This window comes from Opisthorchis viverrini (assembly GCF_000715545.1).
Source record: "Opisthorchis viverrini unplaced genomic scaffold opera_v5_111, whole genome shotgun sequence".
In the NCBI taxonomy this organism is placed as follows: domain Eukaryota; kingdom Metazoa; phylum Platyhelminthes; class Trematoda; order Opisthorchiida; family Opisthorchiidae; genus Opisthorchis; species Opisthorchis viverrini.
The window spans coordinates 856,218-870,942 of record NW_008751765.1 but is presented as its reverse complement, the minus strand read 5'-3'; the positions used below and the strand labels follow the sequence as shown (position 1 = coordinate 870,942).

General features: G+C 47.2%; 1 protein-coding gene across 1 annotated transcript in view; it reads left to right on the top strand.

Moving 5' to 3' along the window:
- T265_13829 (hypothetical protein) overlaps positions 1-14,725 on the top strand; it is a gene marked incomplete at both ends in the record, with an annotated part of 66,741 nt that overhangs the window by 24,096 nt on the left and 27,920 nt on the right. The window contains 7 exons of the mRNA XM_009170745.1: positions 609-740; positions 3,947-4,171; positions 7,699-7,857; positions 9,576-9,677; positions 11,149-11,279; positions 11,317-11,439; positions 13,960-14,098. Of these exons, the coding sequence (XP_009169009.1) occupies positions 609-740; positions 3,947-4,171; positions 7,699-7,857; positions 9,576-9,677; positions 11,149-11,279; positions 11,317-11,439; positions 13,960-14,098 (1,011 nt within the window). The remainder of the gene's footprint in view (positions 1-608; positions 741-3,946; positions 4,172-7,698; positions 7,858-9,575; positions 9,678-11,148; positions 11,280-11,316; positions 11,440-13,959; positions 14,099-14,725) is intronic.

Here is a 14,725-nt window from a genome sequence, read left to right as displayed (position 1 = left end):
GAGACTCACCTGGAACCCAGCTGAATCTCTCGGTTTGGATGTTTCCAGGCCCCATGTTTCAGCCACTGCGATATTCGAGATATCGGAATACATATATATTTTTGTAGTGCACTACTCATAAGGTTACTGAAAATTCATCGACAGCCCACGACCGGTTTCGCCCTTCTTAGGGCTCATGAGGTAGGCGCAGTCCCTGAGTTTCCGTCAATCTTGTGTTCTACTTGAACCCAATTTGGACTGTTTTCGAGAAATACGTTCATTTGCAAGTCAGTTTGGTTTTTCAAGAGTCTTAGAAACAACATAAACGAGAGGTTCAGCTGGATTCCAGCTGGTTCTCTCGCAAATGAGTGTATTTTGCTGTTTAATGGTAACTTACTCTTCGAATACTACTCATGGTTACATCAAACAAACATGTGTTTACCGCCTTCTCTCTCCCAATGCTGTTGGTCGCCTGTTCCAGTTCACTGGGACTGTACTTCACACATCATCGACGTGTAGTTGTTGATGTCCGAATTGGCCTCTGTGACTTCTACCGCTTTGTGTTTGTAAATGTATTTCATCACCTGACCTAGGATCGATATATCCTCGTGCTTTTTCTCTCCCCACAGACTCTTGAGGCCGAACAAAAACAACACAGTATTTTGACCAAGCATGAGGAAAGTCGGGCTCGGTTGGATGAGCTGGCCGCTGAGCGGCGACGCCGTTTGGAAGAGAAACTTGGTCGTGAAGAGGCTGCGAAGGTTAGTTGACCAACCGAACGTCTTCCAATCGAGTCCATATTTCCACCTGGTCTCGTATTACTCGCAAACCTTTCATCACTATTCCAGGGGACGTCATCAGTGAGTGCGTGCCAGTTTCTCTAAGCTGTTAGTTGAGATGAGCATTTCCCCTAGTTGGTCCAACTATTTTCTGGCTAGTTAGATCAGTGCTTGGTTGATGCGCGGTCAGTCATTTTTGTATGGGAGATTTCATTAGTTCCCTCGGTCACATTTTTCAAACCGTACGCTGATGGCTTACAAACTCCGTCTGGTCAAAACTCCGTCTGTTTCAGTAGGGCTGAACGAATAAAAAGACGGAGTTTTTCAAAAATGGTATGGTCTGTCCGGAGCGTTTCACTGAATTCCACCGTGCCATTAGTCCTCTAAAGCCATCGATTCAGGATGCTGAAATGAGATTTGTATATCTATCTCAGGTGCCAGATGGCTGCATGGTTAGATCGCGAATTTACTGACCGGAAGGTCCACGGTTCCTATCCTACCTATCCGTTTCGACTTCCCCTGTCTAGGCTTCGGCGACCTGGCAGTATCCCAGTCTTCGTACTTCCTTCGGGTGGCATGGTAGTTATTTTGCAGTTACGGAATCTCCAAAATTGATATTGAAACAGTTATCTTTCTTAGCGCTTGACTGAACCAACCACGTTGCGTTTGTACGGCAGTGAAGCATCGGTGTTAAACACTGATGTCACATTCTCCTATATATCCTACACGTTCCTACGTTTCACTGACTGAAAACAGTAGGGGGAAATGTTGAGATCCCTCAGTGTGTCTTCCATTCGTGCTGACGCAGTGCGGAGAAATGATCCGATATTTTGGAAATCTTGTTTATTCGCGTTGGATATCAGCCAATCAGAAAACAAGTCGGTCAGCCAATCCGTATAACCGTCCTACTTGATGGAGCATGTGGTGACGTGCGTGCTCCCCTGGACAGCCTTCTTTGTGTTGCTGTGTTTGAATGTTTACTTCGCATTTGTCATCTTGCTCCTCATGTGCTGTTGATTTGTTACGCGGTCTCGTGTTTAGAATTTATGCTTTTTCAGGCATATCCGTATACATGAGATTCCTACCCGACAGTGTAGTTTTCCACTTCGATTCAATGCAGGAAAATCAACAAACCGACGTGGAGACTTCCGGGAAGGCCCTTCGCACATCATGCTAGCCAAGTGTTTCTGAAGCTAGACTCATTTCAGTGAAATACACTGATTTGCAAACCAGTTTGGTTTTGCGGGTGATTCACCTGGGACCCAGCTGAATCTCTCGTTTGTGGTGTTTCTTGCTGTTTGAGATTCATAGCTGATTACCATTCTACAGTAAGGCCTTGAATATGAAGCTCAGGGAAGCGTCAAACTCGACAATCAGACCGGTCTTTTTTATCACCTTCCTCTGGAAATGTCAGTCTTACCACCGCCGTCGACGGTCTTAAACCACTCTAGGTTCAGCGCTATTTGGTTCAGCTGGTATGCGAGGATAACTGAAAGTCTGATGGTTCGAAAGTGCCGAGCGCTGACGCTTGCCCGCAAACCGCTGAAACGGCGGGGGAAAATGTGATCATCGATGATGAATACCAGATCCGAGTGGCTGAGAATCTTACACGACGGTTGAACTATACGCAGTTTGTATTCAGTAGGCAGTAGGAACAGATGAATGAGGACAGTATATGCTGAATCGGGAACTGTTTCTACAAACAAATGGATTACGAAACTTCATGAATGAAGTAGAAAGTACAATCAACAATAATGCAGTCGGCAGGAGATACAAAACTGTGGCAGTCGAGCTTTAGATCTGGGAAGTCAGACAGCGTAACTAGACCGTATGCATCAATAATGGCGCCGAAGACAGCCAGTACGTTAGGAAGTAAATGAAATTGTTTGGAAAGCCCGCACAGGGTAAATTTGATACAAATCGGTGAACAGGCGTAATTCGTGCTACTCATGGGTAGTTAAACAAATAGAACAAATAGCTGCTGGTAGCCAATGGTTCACATGAGCAATCACCACCAGGTATTTTCCGTGTTAGGTAATCAACACCAATTAACAGGAGCGGTGTTCGCATACTGGCTCAAACAAGAACGAAAGAAGAACGCGAGTTTATGGAAGCGTGGTACTCCACTGAAGAACCTATCAACAAACCTATCGAAATTGATCTCATTTACCAACCACTAAGAGCGAGAGAACGCCAGAACCACAGAGCTTTGAGCTATAAAAGTAACCAGACGAGGAACCCATTTAAACGTGCACATCAATTGGAGGAGGCTCCCAACCATAGCACCGAATTAACCGGCGGACGCAGGGACACTAACCGTTACAGTGGAAAAATTAGACCAATCAAGCTCAAGAATGTCAGACCACAATGCAATGCTAATCAAGGCCAGAGAACAAACTACTAAAAATAGAAGGTGTTGGGATGACCGTTCGGCACAGATGAACGCAGACCACAACGGAACAAGGATTACAAGCGGGCCAATAGATTCACGAAAATCATTCCCCCCTTCCCCCAAGTAGCTACTCACGGCATAAGACAACAGACAGTCTTCAAATGCTATTTAAACGCACGCGGGTAAGGAAGAAGTACCCACCCTACTGCGCACTGATGATGAATGTTTTCAAAGCTCTGCGAACAGATCAACAGCCACCTGATCAACAACCAGCTTCTCGGCTTCTCCCGTCTAGACATATGCTACCTGGCGGTATCCCTTCCCTCGTGCTTCCTTCTGGTGGCATGGCAGCTAGGCACCGAAAGGGTGCCACAGCTGAACGGTGAGTACGAAGGTCGGCAGCCGCACGAATAATTCTGAGTATCGCTTGGAAATGGACCCCGGGGTTTGCGACCGGGAGCTTGTTCGGATTCCAGGTAGCCCTCGTGGACTGAAACTTTCGTTGCGGGAAAAGTTTTACAAGTGAATCTTCGAAATTTCGAAGTAACTTTTCGTATTTCGTCCTTATTGGTGTTGAAGTCTTTGCAACCTAATTTCCTAGTTCACTGAAAAGACCAACGGTTTCCCTTCCGGGTTCTGTCGTTGTGTTTATTCGATTCTCGTGGTCCATTTTCGGAGCTGCGGGCAACTCGAATACGTTGTTGCGTACTATCTGCATAAGTGAATCACCTATTTTGCTGTCACTGATATTTTTACAGGTTATCTCCCATTCTGCCTTCTTTTCCCACTCACTTAGGGTCGTCGGAGAGCACTGGAGGCCTCACGCCGAGCCAGGCTAGATGCACTTCAAGCCCGTTGGGAGATTCGTGCGCAACAATTGGCTTCTAGAGCCGAGTATCTGGAGCACTGCCGACGCGCCGCGGCCAAAGCCAAAGAGCAACATCGTGAAGTGAAAATGGCCAATTTGGAGGAGCAACAACGTACGCACATTGAGCAGCTGCGCACGAAAATTCAACGAAAGGTTGGTATTTTTAGTTCACCGTAGTCACTCTATTCTGACTGCCGAAACACTGTCGAAACACCATGCACCGTCGAGAGGTTAGACAAAATCCTTGTTCCTACCTATTGCCTGTGTGAATGGATTATCCCCAATTTTCAAGGTTTCATACTCCTTCTAGTCTAGGATGCAGTTATTTCTAATGGAAATATGATGATCGGTTGGGCATCAAATTGGGTTGATGAACTCGAGTTAGCTGAATGGCAAAATCACGGACCGGAAGGTCCGATGCAACCCTTGTTTTCGATGACTCCTTCTTTGATACTTGGGCCACCTAGTGGTATATCGTCCATCACGCTTTCTTCACGGCAGCCGTGTCCCGAGAGGATCCCGTAGCTGTTCAGTTATTTGTACTTCTCATTGAACATGGAACGCTACTAAGAACCTGAATGCCCAGCTTGTTCTCGAAATCTGATTGGTTGGAGCACCTACTCTGAGGTATCTCCCGTAGTCTGTGAACAGTTTAATTGTTATTCGTCATTCACTTCGAGCTAGTCGACTTGTCTTATCGTAAACCGCGTTCTTTAGTGCCTTGTTGACGGTGATACAACTTCTGTGTCAGCCCTTGGCTTCCTGTTCGGCCCACTAGGGTGCATCAAAAGCAACCATAGCTTGAGGCAGCCCTTTATGGAGATAGAGAATGATCACCAAAGCCTTGATTTGTAGGGTTTTCACAGAATATTCCACAAGGTCATGCTAGGATCTTGTTGGAGGGGCGAAAAGCCTCAAGCTGTGGATACATGATCCACATTGAATGCTGCTTTGACCAATCAACGGACGCCTTCGTTTAGTTCATAGACAGCATGTGGCCCTTCCGACCAATCGATGTGATGTCCGGTTATTAAGAACTGTTGGTCTTCGGACAGTATGATAAAGCACTAAGTGTGAATTCTCTGGCAAGCCAATGTAGACAAACTGGTTGACTGTATTATCCCCTGATTTATACAAACGTACAAACACAACAAAATTCAGTGTCCACAGACAAAGTGCACTTTAGTCTGCCTGTTTGACCGCAGTAACCTGGACTATTCCTGCCACACCTGGATGCAGATCTGCCGAGCTTAGCAGTTGGATCGCAAACGTCAGTCACTCAACCCCAAACTGACGGTGTTACCTCGTTTACCATCCGACTGTCAAGCTCGCCAAATAGACCAACAACCAAGCTGCGCACTTCCTATATTCCGCAACTTCGCTAGCACTGTGTAGCCATTTGCTCGCATTTTGTTACGGTGAGTTATACATGTGTAAAATCGGGCGTAACTGGATGCCCGTTTCATTAGCTTTACCCTTTGAGTCCGTTTGGGGCGAGATGGACCAAGTGGTTAGAGAGCGCGAATTTACTGACCGTAAGGTCCGTGGTTCGAACCCCAAACTCTGCCTCTCCAATTCTCCTGTCTAGGCTTGGGCGACCTGGCAGTATCCCAGTCCTCGTGCCTCCTTCGTGTGGCATGACAGCTAGGCACCGAAAGGGTGCTACAGCTGAACGATTTGAGTCCACTTACACCCCATGGTTTGTCGGATTACATGTGAACCATGAGACCAAGCGCTTTTTCGAAAGCCTTACTTATCAAACCCACCGAGAATGCGTTTAGAAGAGAACCAATGGAGCCAAAATTTAGTTTGGAGCATCTTGGTCCACCATAAATCGATTGGCATCTCATACTTTGATCGTCTGAATTCTCTGGGAGACCAGGGTTCGTTATTGGTCCATCAATTCAGTGTTGACGTTTACTGGAACAGAAGAAAGTACTCCTTGGGGAAAAGTTCCCCATTCGGGTGGACCACTATTCAAATGTACAATGCATGCTGTTGATCTGATGTTCAGTAATTTTCGATGTTGAAGGTGATTTCTCACCTTGTTGGATTGGTGTCAATGAAAAAATTGGATCATTTTGCATGGCGAAAAGAAGCACGCAACTCTGGGCCCAAGGTCAGTTGGAGTACGCACTAGCTGACTTGACCTAGTCATATCAAATCTTGCGTAAGTTTAAATCCGCTTAGAAAGTGCAGTGTATGCTAGTTGCTGGTGGCGTCTGTGAACTCCTGGAGAATGATACATACATTGCCCAGACTAAATTCACAAATAATTCTGTCTTGTATGCGTCCTTCAAGAGGACCTATTTGGTAGGCGTTTATCCTGGCGTGTGCCATGAGTGTGACCTCACAAGCCTACCAAATGATGTAGCTAACTGCTGTCCCCGTTCCACTACCTTAGTGTCGGGGAAAGACAGTTCTATTGAGAACAAGCAACTGCAAAAATTACAAGGGACATCGTGGTATTTAAAGCGCACTTTTGACCTTGAATCCCGGCTATGCGAGCAGCGTTGGGTGATTGGTTGGTGTTACTCCTATGACTTCCCGAACACTCATCATCATCGGCTGTTGAGTGCTTCCTTGACATGCCTGAGCACTCACCGTCGTCAGCTGTTGCTTGCTTCCTTGACATGACTGAGCACTCATCATTGTCGGCCGTTGCTGAACCGACTGACTGCTTGAGCGTCCAATCGGCAGCTGGCCCGGATGCGTGACGGCTTCCCTACTGCGATTCTAGTGAAGTTTGGATGTCTCAATAGGTTTCGAGTATTCTGGGATTATTTTCAGGAATTTGACCTTCCTGACAGATGTGTGACGTAACTATCGAGACGGGTCGAATCTTCTCTGTATCTGACTAATACTGACTGAATCATTCCCCATCTTTTTAATGTACTACTCATAAAGTTGTTGGAAATCCATCGACAGCCCACAACAGGTTTCGCCCTTCCGTTTCGGGCTCATCAGGTGGGTGCAGTCCCCGGGTTTCCGTCAACCTTATGTTCTACTTGAAACCAAATTGCATGAAATTAGCGAATATACCTGAAATATATGCCTTAAAACATCGCAAACGAGAGATTCAGTTGGGTTCCAGATGAGTGTCTCGCAAAGCCTAATTTGTTCGCAAATGAGTGTATTTCGCTAATTTGGTGCAATTTGGTTTCAAGTACAACATAAGGTTGACGGAAACCCGGGGACTGCGCCTACATGATGAGCCCCAAAAAGGGCGAAACCTGTCGTGGACTGTCGACGAATTTCCAGCAACCTTATGAGTAGTGCATTACAAAGATATACATGTATCGCGATATCTCGAATATCGCAGCGACTGAAACGTGAGGCGTCCTGGTGCAGCACATTCAGTTTCCTGAAAATACCACAAACGAGAGACTCAGCTGGGTTCCGCTGTCTTCCCGGACTGTTCAAATCCCTCCCTGTGAGGGAGTTCCGGAAGTCTGGCGGTTCGCAGTCAGACGATCGTAATGCATTCCGATGAATATTCTTTGTCCTCGTTGCTACTGAGGCTGATAGTTCGTTCTGGTTCTTTATTGATTGAGTGTGCCATAAAGTCGCAACATGCACGCTCGAAACCCACTGCTCGATTGATACATAAAACCGTTCTCAAATTTGTGTTGCTTCGTCCTCGTTGTGCGAATATGTCGTGCCTTCTTGACTTCATACAGCAAGAGGAGTCGGAACGACGTCATCAAGAAAGTCTTCGCGAAATCAGCCGTAAAGCATTCGAAATGTCCGTCTTGACGCATACGGGAGAAGAGTCATTTGCTGCCGCAGGGATAGAGCCGTATCCCATTCAAAAGTGGTGTCGTGCTTGTCAGGTTAAGGTAAGATCGATTTTGTTGCCGCGTCAGCTCAGTTGACACTCGTTGGCTAGATTTCTACCTTAACTGATTGATTTGTCAAATGCAAGCACCAGCTGACGCGATTGACTTTCTTCAGTGGTCTCTCTCAGTCCACCGCCTACAACAGAAATTTCGGTCTGAATGGTGTCTCACCTAAATCTGTTCATTTTTCTCTTTGCATCTACTATTTTCTCGCTTTAGTTTGTTTATTCCAGCTCTTCTTTCATACCTTATTTCTAGCGGCTATCGGTTCCCTGAATTTCGCGTGCGCTCTCGAGTCGCCTTGATCCATGACTGTAGATCTGTGAACGTGATGCCAAGAACTCCTTAAGTGTTCCAACTCCTGGGTCTTCAAGTTTAACATGGGGAGCTGAAGTTCTCCGTTCATTTCTACCTGAGCTCCCACTGTTCTTGGTGTCCCTAACATTTGTGGATGCACCGATGTCCCACAAAGCCTCCAAATCGGTTCGCCGTTTTATTGTTGACTAACTGACCTAAAACTTACGATTCAGTTCCGCTGTTCAGCGGTAGTTCATGCACCACACATACTACTGAAAACTTGGAGAATAGGAATGGGACCACCCGTTTTTCGAGGCAGTGATCCCATCAGTTATTAGATTTTCAATCGAGATGTCGTCCTGTATTTAAAAGCCGAGGAGAACTGTACAGCCGTCTCTTCCCTATTGGCTATCAACAGCAGTGCGCATTTCACGAAACCCTAGGGTCCTTCGAACCCCGGCTAGCAGTTTGAAGACGTTTGACCACAAGCAGCTGATGAGCAGTTTGTTCACCTCGCAACTAATTGCTGAACAGCTGTGATGGAGTGGGAGGGTGACCGCCGCCCCTTAAAGGCGGATTCTTTGATTCAAGATCATCTGGGTTTTGACCATCAATGTCGTTAATCTTTGGGATGTCGCATCCCGAGGTCATCACCTAGACGCTCGACTGTCGGTCCGATGGACTCTACCAGTTTCGGTAATCGTAAATCATTGTCATGTCATTGACCGTCGTTCCCATTCAGGACACACCTGGAAAAACGTGTTCTTTGTGGCGGGCAATCTGTTGACATTCAAAGCACATGGCTCAATCAGCGTTTGCCGTGAGATATGCTTAGCTCGTCCATCATAGAAACATTTATGTTTGCTGATCCCATGTTCCATCTGACCTCAGTGATGTGTCTGTTGCATAGACAGATGGGAGGCATTCCTACATATTTTGATTAAAATGCCGTGTTTCGGGTCACATTGCTACCATACAATCTGTCTGACCTCAAGATGGCTCGGCGATTAATGCGCGAATCTACTGACCGAAAGGTTCGTGTTTCGAGCCTACCCTTGGCATCCCAATGGCTCCTCGTGCTTCCTTCGGATGTTAGGTAGGCAGGTAGGCACCGGTGAGGTGCCGAACGTTGGCGAAAGCCGCCCTGATTCCGCCTATTTGAGTCTTTTGTCAACCTACGATGACGTGTTTTCACCACATTGTCACGAAACCATGTGGTACAGCAGGTATCATCATCTGAACGAAGGAGAGACTGGTTCGGAATGTATAGGGGTTGTCCTTGCTACTGACGAGCATACCGCGTGTGAGACCGGGCATTAGCTCAATGGATGCCCCCAATCCACTGATGTTAGCCTCACAGTTAACTAGTTTTCAGCAACCCTGTGAGTAGTATATTGCGTCTTGCAATCTTTCTGTTTCAGATCGTGTCTGAAGTCTCTCTCAAGAGCCATTTACATGGAAAACGTCATCAAAAAGCCTTTTTGGAGGCGAACGAAAACAGACCGATTGATCGGTCCGAATTGGTACGTTTTGTCGTCACTCTACTCTCCTAATGAGATGACATCACGCATTTAACACCCAACATTTTTCGCGTCAGCTTTGCAAACAGTAGCGGTGAAAGAATTAAACTCGATCGCCCTCCAGCTTGAGATAGCTCAGTGTTTCAGGCGCGAATTTACTGACCGGAAGGTCTGTGGTTCGAACCCGACCTCCGCCTCTCGACTTCTCCTGTCTAGGCTTGGGCAACCTGGCAGTATCCCAGCCCTCATGCTTCCTTCGAGTGACATGGCAGCTAGACATCGAAGGGATGTTACAGCTGAACGATTTTTATTATTACTAATTGTTACTAATGCTTTTATTATTGTTGTCATTTACTGGCTCAGTCTCCGAAGAGAAACCCTTCTCCTTCATACTCCTCTACCAAGTCAAGGGTTGGCCACCTCTCTGTTTACGCCACTCTGAGTTGGGCATAGAAAACCGCACTCTCTCGGCAAATGATGGTTCGGCATAAGCAACACATGTCCCAAACAACGCAGCTTCTGGTGCTGGACACATTCTTCAATGGAAGTACCCTTTACACAACTGAAAGTGCGCTTTCTAACCGGCACCAACCAACATGAGCTATGGTTCTGAGACAACGATTGTCGAACACCTGAAGACATCTCAGTTCCGCTGCTCGAATAGGCCAAGTCTTACAGCCATACAGCAGGACAGCCCATACTGTAGCTTGATACACACGTCCCTTCGGATTCAGGGATATACCATTCTGACGCCATAGGTGTCTCAAATTAGCAAACGCAGCCTGAGTCTTGCAGATTCGTGCATTCACCTCATCTGTCACACTACCATCAGAACTAATACAACTTCCAAGATACGTAAAACGCTCCACAACTTCCAGTACCTCTCCCTGGATTGTAAGTGGCGTGTTCAGTGACTGCACGCCCTGTTCTCGTCCAAGTCACTGTGCTTTGTGTTTTCGTAAATTACCTGTGTCGATGGACCAATGCCACCATGAGCTGACATTTTAGTTACGTAAATTTGCAATTGAGTTTTATGAAAACTGTGCACGGAAGTAGATGCATGTTTGGGACCACTTGTCTTGTTGAATGCGTTATTTCGAAAACGGAACAGCGCATGGCGATTTTGCACCATATTGGTAACTCGGGTGCACCGCCTGATTGTTCGTCTGTTCGCCGAACAGTTCGGCGGACCGACTAGGAGACAAGAACAGTCCATTTAGCAATGAACGAAAAATGTATAATGCTTTTAGCGTGTACGATTGGACTGTGGATTAAGGTTAGAATGGCCTTCGAAGACCGGTAGGAAGACACAGCCCGAAGAAGTGTCTGTTCATACTTCGTGACTCTTGTTATCTACGAGTAGACGTCATCAGTATCTTTTGAAGAGGCCTGGAGAAATCACCTCTTTGCTTAGCTTTCTCTTCAACGCATGGTTCTCCTATGTCAGCTAAACATTTTCTCCCATCCACCGTAGGAAGCCTTCAACCTGCTTCATTTGGTTGATGCGCCTTCAGAATTGTTGGACCCACAAGCTGCCGCGGAACAAGAGCGCTTGCGTATTCGTCGGAGACGTGCTCGTAAGCTTCGTCAGCGCATGAATCAGAGGTAAACTACGAAAAGTAGAGGAGTTTCGAACCTTCAGTTTCAACCGCTGTGTGTTCCCCAACCTATCGCTTCGCTTCTTCTATCTTTCTAGAGCCGCACAATTCTCCAAGGAACTGGAACAACTGAAGTCCACCATTCCAGAGTCTCCAAACCGGTCCCAGTGAGTTTGATTGCTTGCTGTCCGTTTGAATCGAATGTTGAATGATTTTTGCTTACGGTCTCTTGTCAGTAGTAGACCGCATTCGTTCTCTTTGAGAGAATCTAAAATCTGAATCTGATACGGAAAACCTCTGTGAATGGGGTTCTACAGGCACTTCCTTTCTCTCGCTTCTCTTGAAGAGACCCCTTACTTGACCAAATCTGGTGGTCCCTCCGTAGAAGGGACCTGCATTGCATCGTATCCCACCACGAAATACAATGATCTCGAGATACTCCCCAATAGCGACCATCCCTCCCAACAAGTACCACTCCAGTTGGGTCCCGTGAGATTCAGTTTGTGGTCAGTACTGTCTGACAATGAATACCACTCCTTGTGGTTCAAAGCGCCGATTTGACTTTGAAGGCGATAGCTTGGACGCATTAGCGCCACTGGCTGCGCAATTGGGCCACGTTTGCCAATGTCATTAACCATTTGTGATTTGAGTCCCGGGGTCCCCATCCAGGAAAGTGGCAGTTGCCCACCCGACTAAGTTTACTGATTAATGTTTTCGTACTTCGTTTCCAGGTCATACACTGTCCACCTCTTGGTCGCTTCTACTCAGTAGAGGGCTGGGCAAAAAGAACCGTGCGAGGCAGACGTTCTTTTGGCATGCGGACTACATGTCCCCTAACCAGCACAACCTGTGAAGCGTGAGTGGCTGATCCTAGAGCCATCCGATGTTTCCACCAGACTCGATCGGTGCATCGGAGACACCGATGTTCATACACTGACATCTTTCGTATGTCCTCTGTGCGTAGAGATCACGTCTCTGATCCATAAAGCAGCATCGATCGTACTGCCGCAATATAAACTCTGTCTTCAACCCAACACTGTACGGTGCATTGTAGCCGCTCAACCCAAATGACGTTTCGGAGACACTGGCGATAAAATATCGAGGTATTGCTCATATCTTCCTCGCTTAAAGGCCTGTTTCTGATGCATAAGACAACGTGAATCACACTACACCCCGTCTATCGAATGTTGATAAAATCTGCGCTTGTCCTTCCGATTCGTCTTCAGTCACTCTGCCCAGGTCCTCATTCTTCGTACTTCTGCTTTTGTGCTTCCTACTTGATCTGGGATGACCTCTAGCCGGACTGAAATCGATCTCACATAATCAAACGCCATGATTTCCGAAGGGATTGCACACTAACACACCGCCATCATCTGAGTTTCGGTCCAAATTTGAGGTGGATCAAATATGCTCACCTTTTGGTATTCCACACCGAAAGTGTCGATGCTAATTTCGCTAGGAAGTAATCAGTCTCCGACTGTTTGCAAACGTGGAAATTATGGTGGCGGGGGGATCTCGACAACCAAGGGATGCCGGCGCTTCGCAGTTTGTGTCCTTCAGCAACATTTAGTTATGTGTGGCACTTTTAAACACCCACCCTTGGTGCATCTCGATCCAACGCTGGCTTTAATTCGGAATTGTCACGGGGTTGAGATGGCCCAAGTGGTTAGATCGCGAATCTACTGACCGGAAGGTCCGTGGTTCGAACCCGACCACTGCCTCTCGACTTCTCCTGTCTAGACTTGGGCAACCTGGCAGTATCCTAGCCCTCGTGCTTCCTTCGGGTGGCATGGCAGCTAGGCACCGGAAGGCTGCTACAGCTGAACGCAGTAGGGATGCCGGCGCTTCGCAGTTTGTGTCCTTCAGCAACATTTAGTTATGTGTGGCACTTTTAAACACCCACCCTTGGTGCATCTCGATCCAACGCTGGCTTTAATTCGGAATTGTCACGGGGTTGAGATGGCCCAAATGGTTAGATCGCGAATCTACTGACCGGAAGGTCCGTGGTTCGAACCCGACATCTGCCTCTCGACTTCTCCTGTCTAGACTTGGGCAACCTCGTGTTTCTGTCAGGTCGCATGGCAACTAGACACCGAAAGGGTGTTACAGCTGAACGACAACCAATCAGGAGCGCATGTAGCTGTTTGCATAATCCTCCATTGTTACCAGAACTGATTTCTAGCCATTTTCTCTTCGTACCACGCCATCTGTGTGGACTACCTGACGGACGAGACATCCAAATAGCTGTCTTGCTCTTCGGGATGACTCACTCGGCCACGTTTTGTGGTATTCGTTGTATCTTACGGGTTCTTCCCAGTCCAATCGTGTATCTAGTCTCTTCTCCGAAGTCTGAGGTTCCGTACGGCCACTCAGTCCAGAACAGGACGTTTTCCATCCACCCACTCATCTCCACACTGACAATGTCACTTCGATTGGTCTTGCTGTAACACCCGATGCCCAATCGCCATGCCACCCGACGGAAGCATGTGAACGGAGACATCGTTAGGTTGCTCAATCCTAGACGGGAGCAGTCGACATGCAGAGGTTGGGTTCGAACCACGGTCCAGAAAATCGCGCCCTTATCCCCCCTCTTGTTTGCCCCCCAGCTGCCAAGCTCCGCAGATAGACCGACAACCAAACAGTTTTTCATCCCCGTACACTGTTTTTTTTTCATATTCCCGATACAGGATACAGAAACTTGTCAAAGAGGCCCGGCGTTTTGTCAGTCTTCCCGACTCTGGCCCGTGGGTTACCACCCGAGTTCAGGCCATGGAGAAGACACTGAATGCTTTCCTCCGTTGTCTGTCCGTAACACCAAAAGACAAGGTATTTATTTTCCTGGGTTCCATGCGCACCTCGTTTCTCACCGTTTCTATCTTTTTAGCTGATTGAGTCGCAAACACGTTTTTTACTCGTGTCTAATTTCTTCTGTCAACTCGGTTACTGCATTCTAGTTGTCTCATCCTTTGGGAGTCATCGTCATCATCGTGTGACAATGACATCTGAATTGCAGTTATCCAGACTTATTTGAACAAAATCCCTTGTCGGAAAAACAAAGATGAGACCGGCACAAATAGGTTCCAGACAGCTCGGGTGGCGAGATGCCTCAGTGGTTAGAGTGCGAATTTACTGACCGGAAGGTCCGTGGTTCGAATCCGACCTGTCTAGGCTTGGGTAAGCTGGCAGTATCCAAGCCCTCGTGCTTCCCTCTGGTGCATTGGCAGTTAGGCACCGAAAGGTGCTACAGCTGAACCATTATATTTTTTCAGCACCCCCAAGAATAATAATGCGCAACGGGGTCTAAACATGAACAAACTTAAGTGTTTCAGAAGAGCTTGGTTAACAATCGATGGTTTTTATTTGGGCAACGTTTCGCTTTTGACACAAAAGCTTCATCAGGCCAAGTGAGCAGGTCACCAAATTGGCCAGATTATAAGGCAGACGGGGAACCAA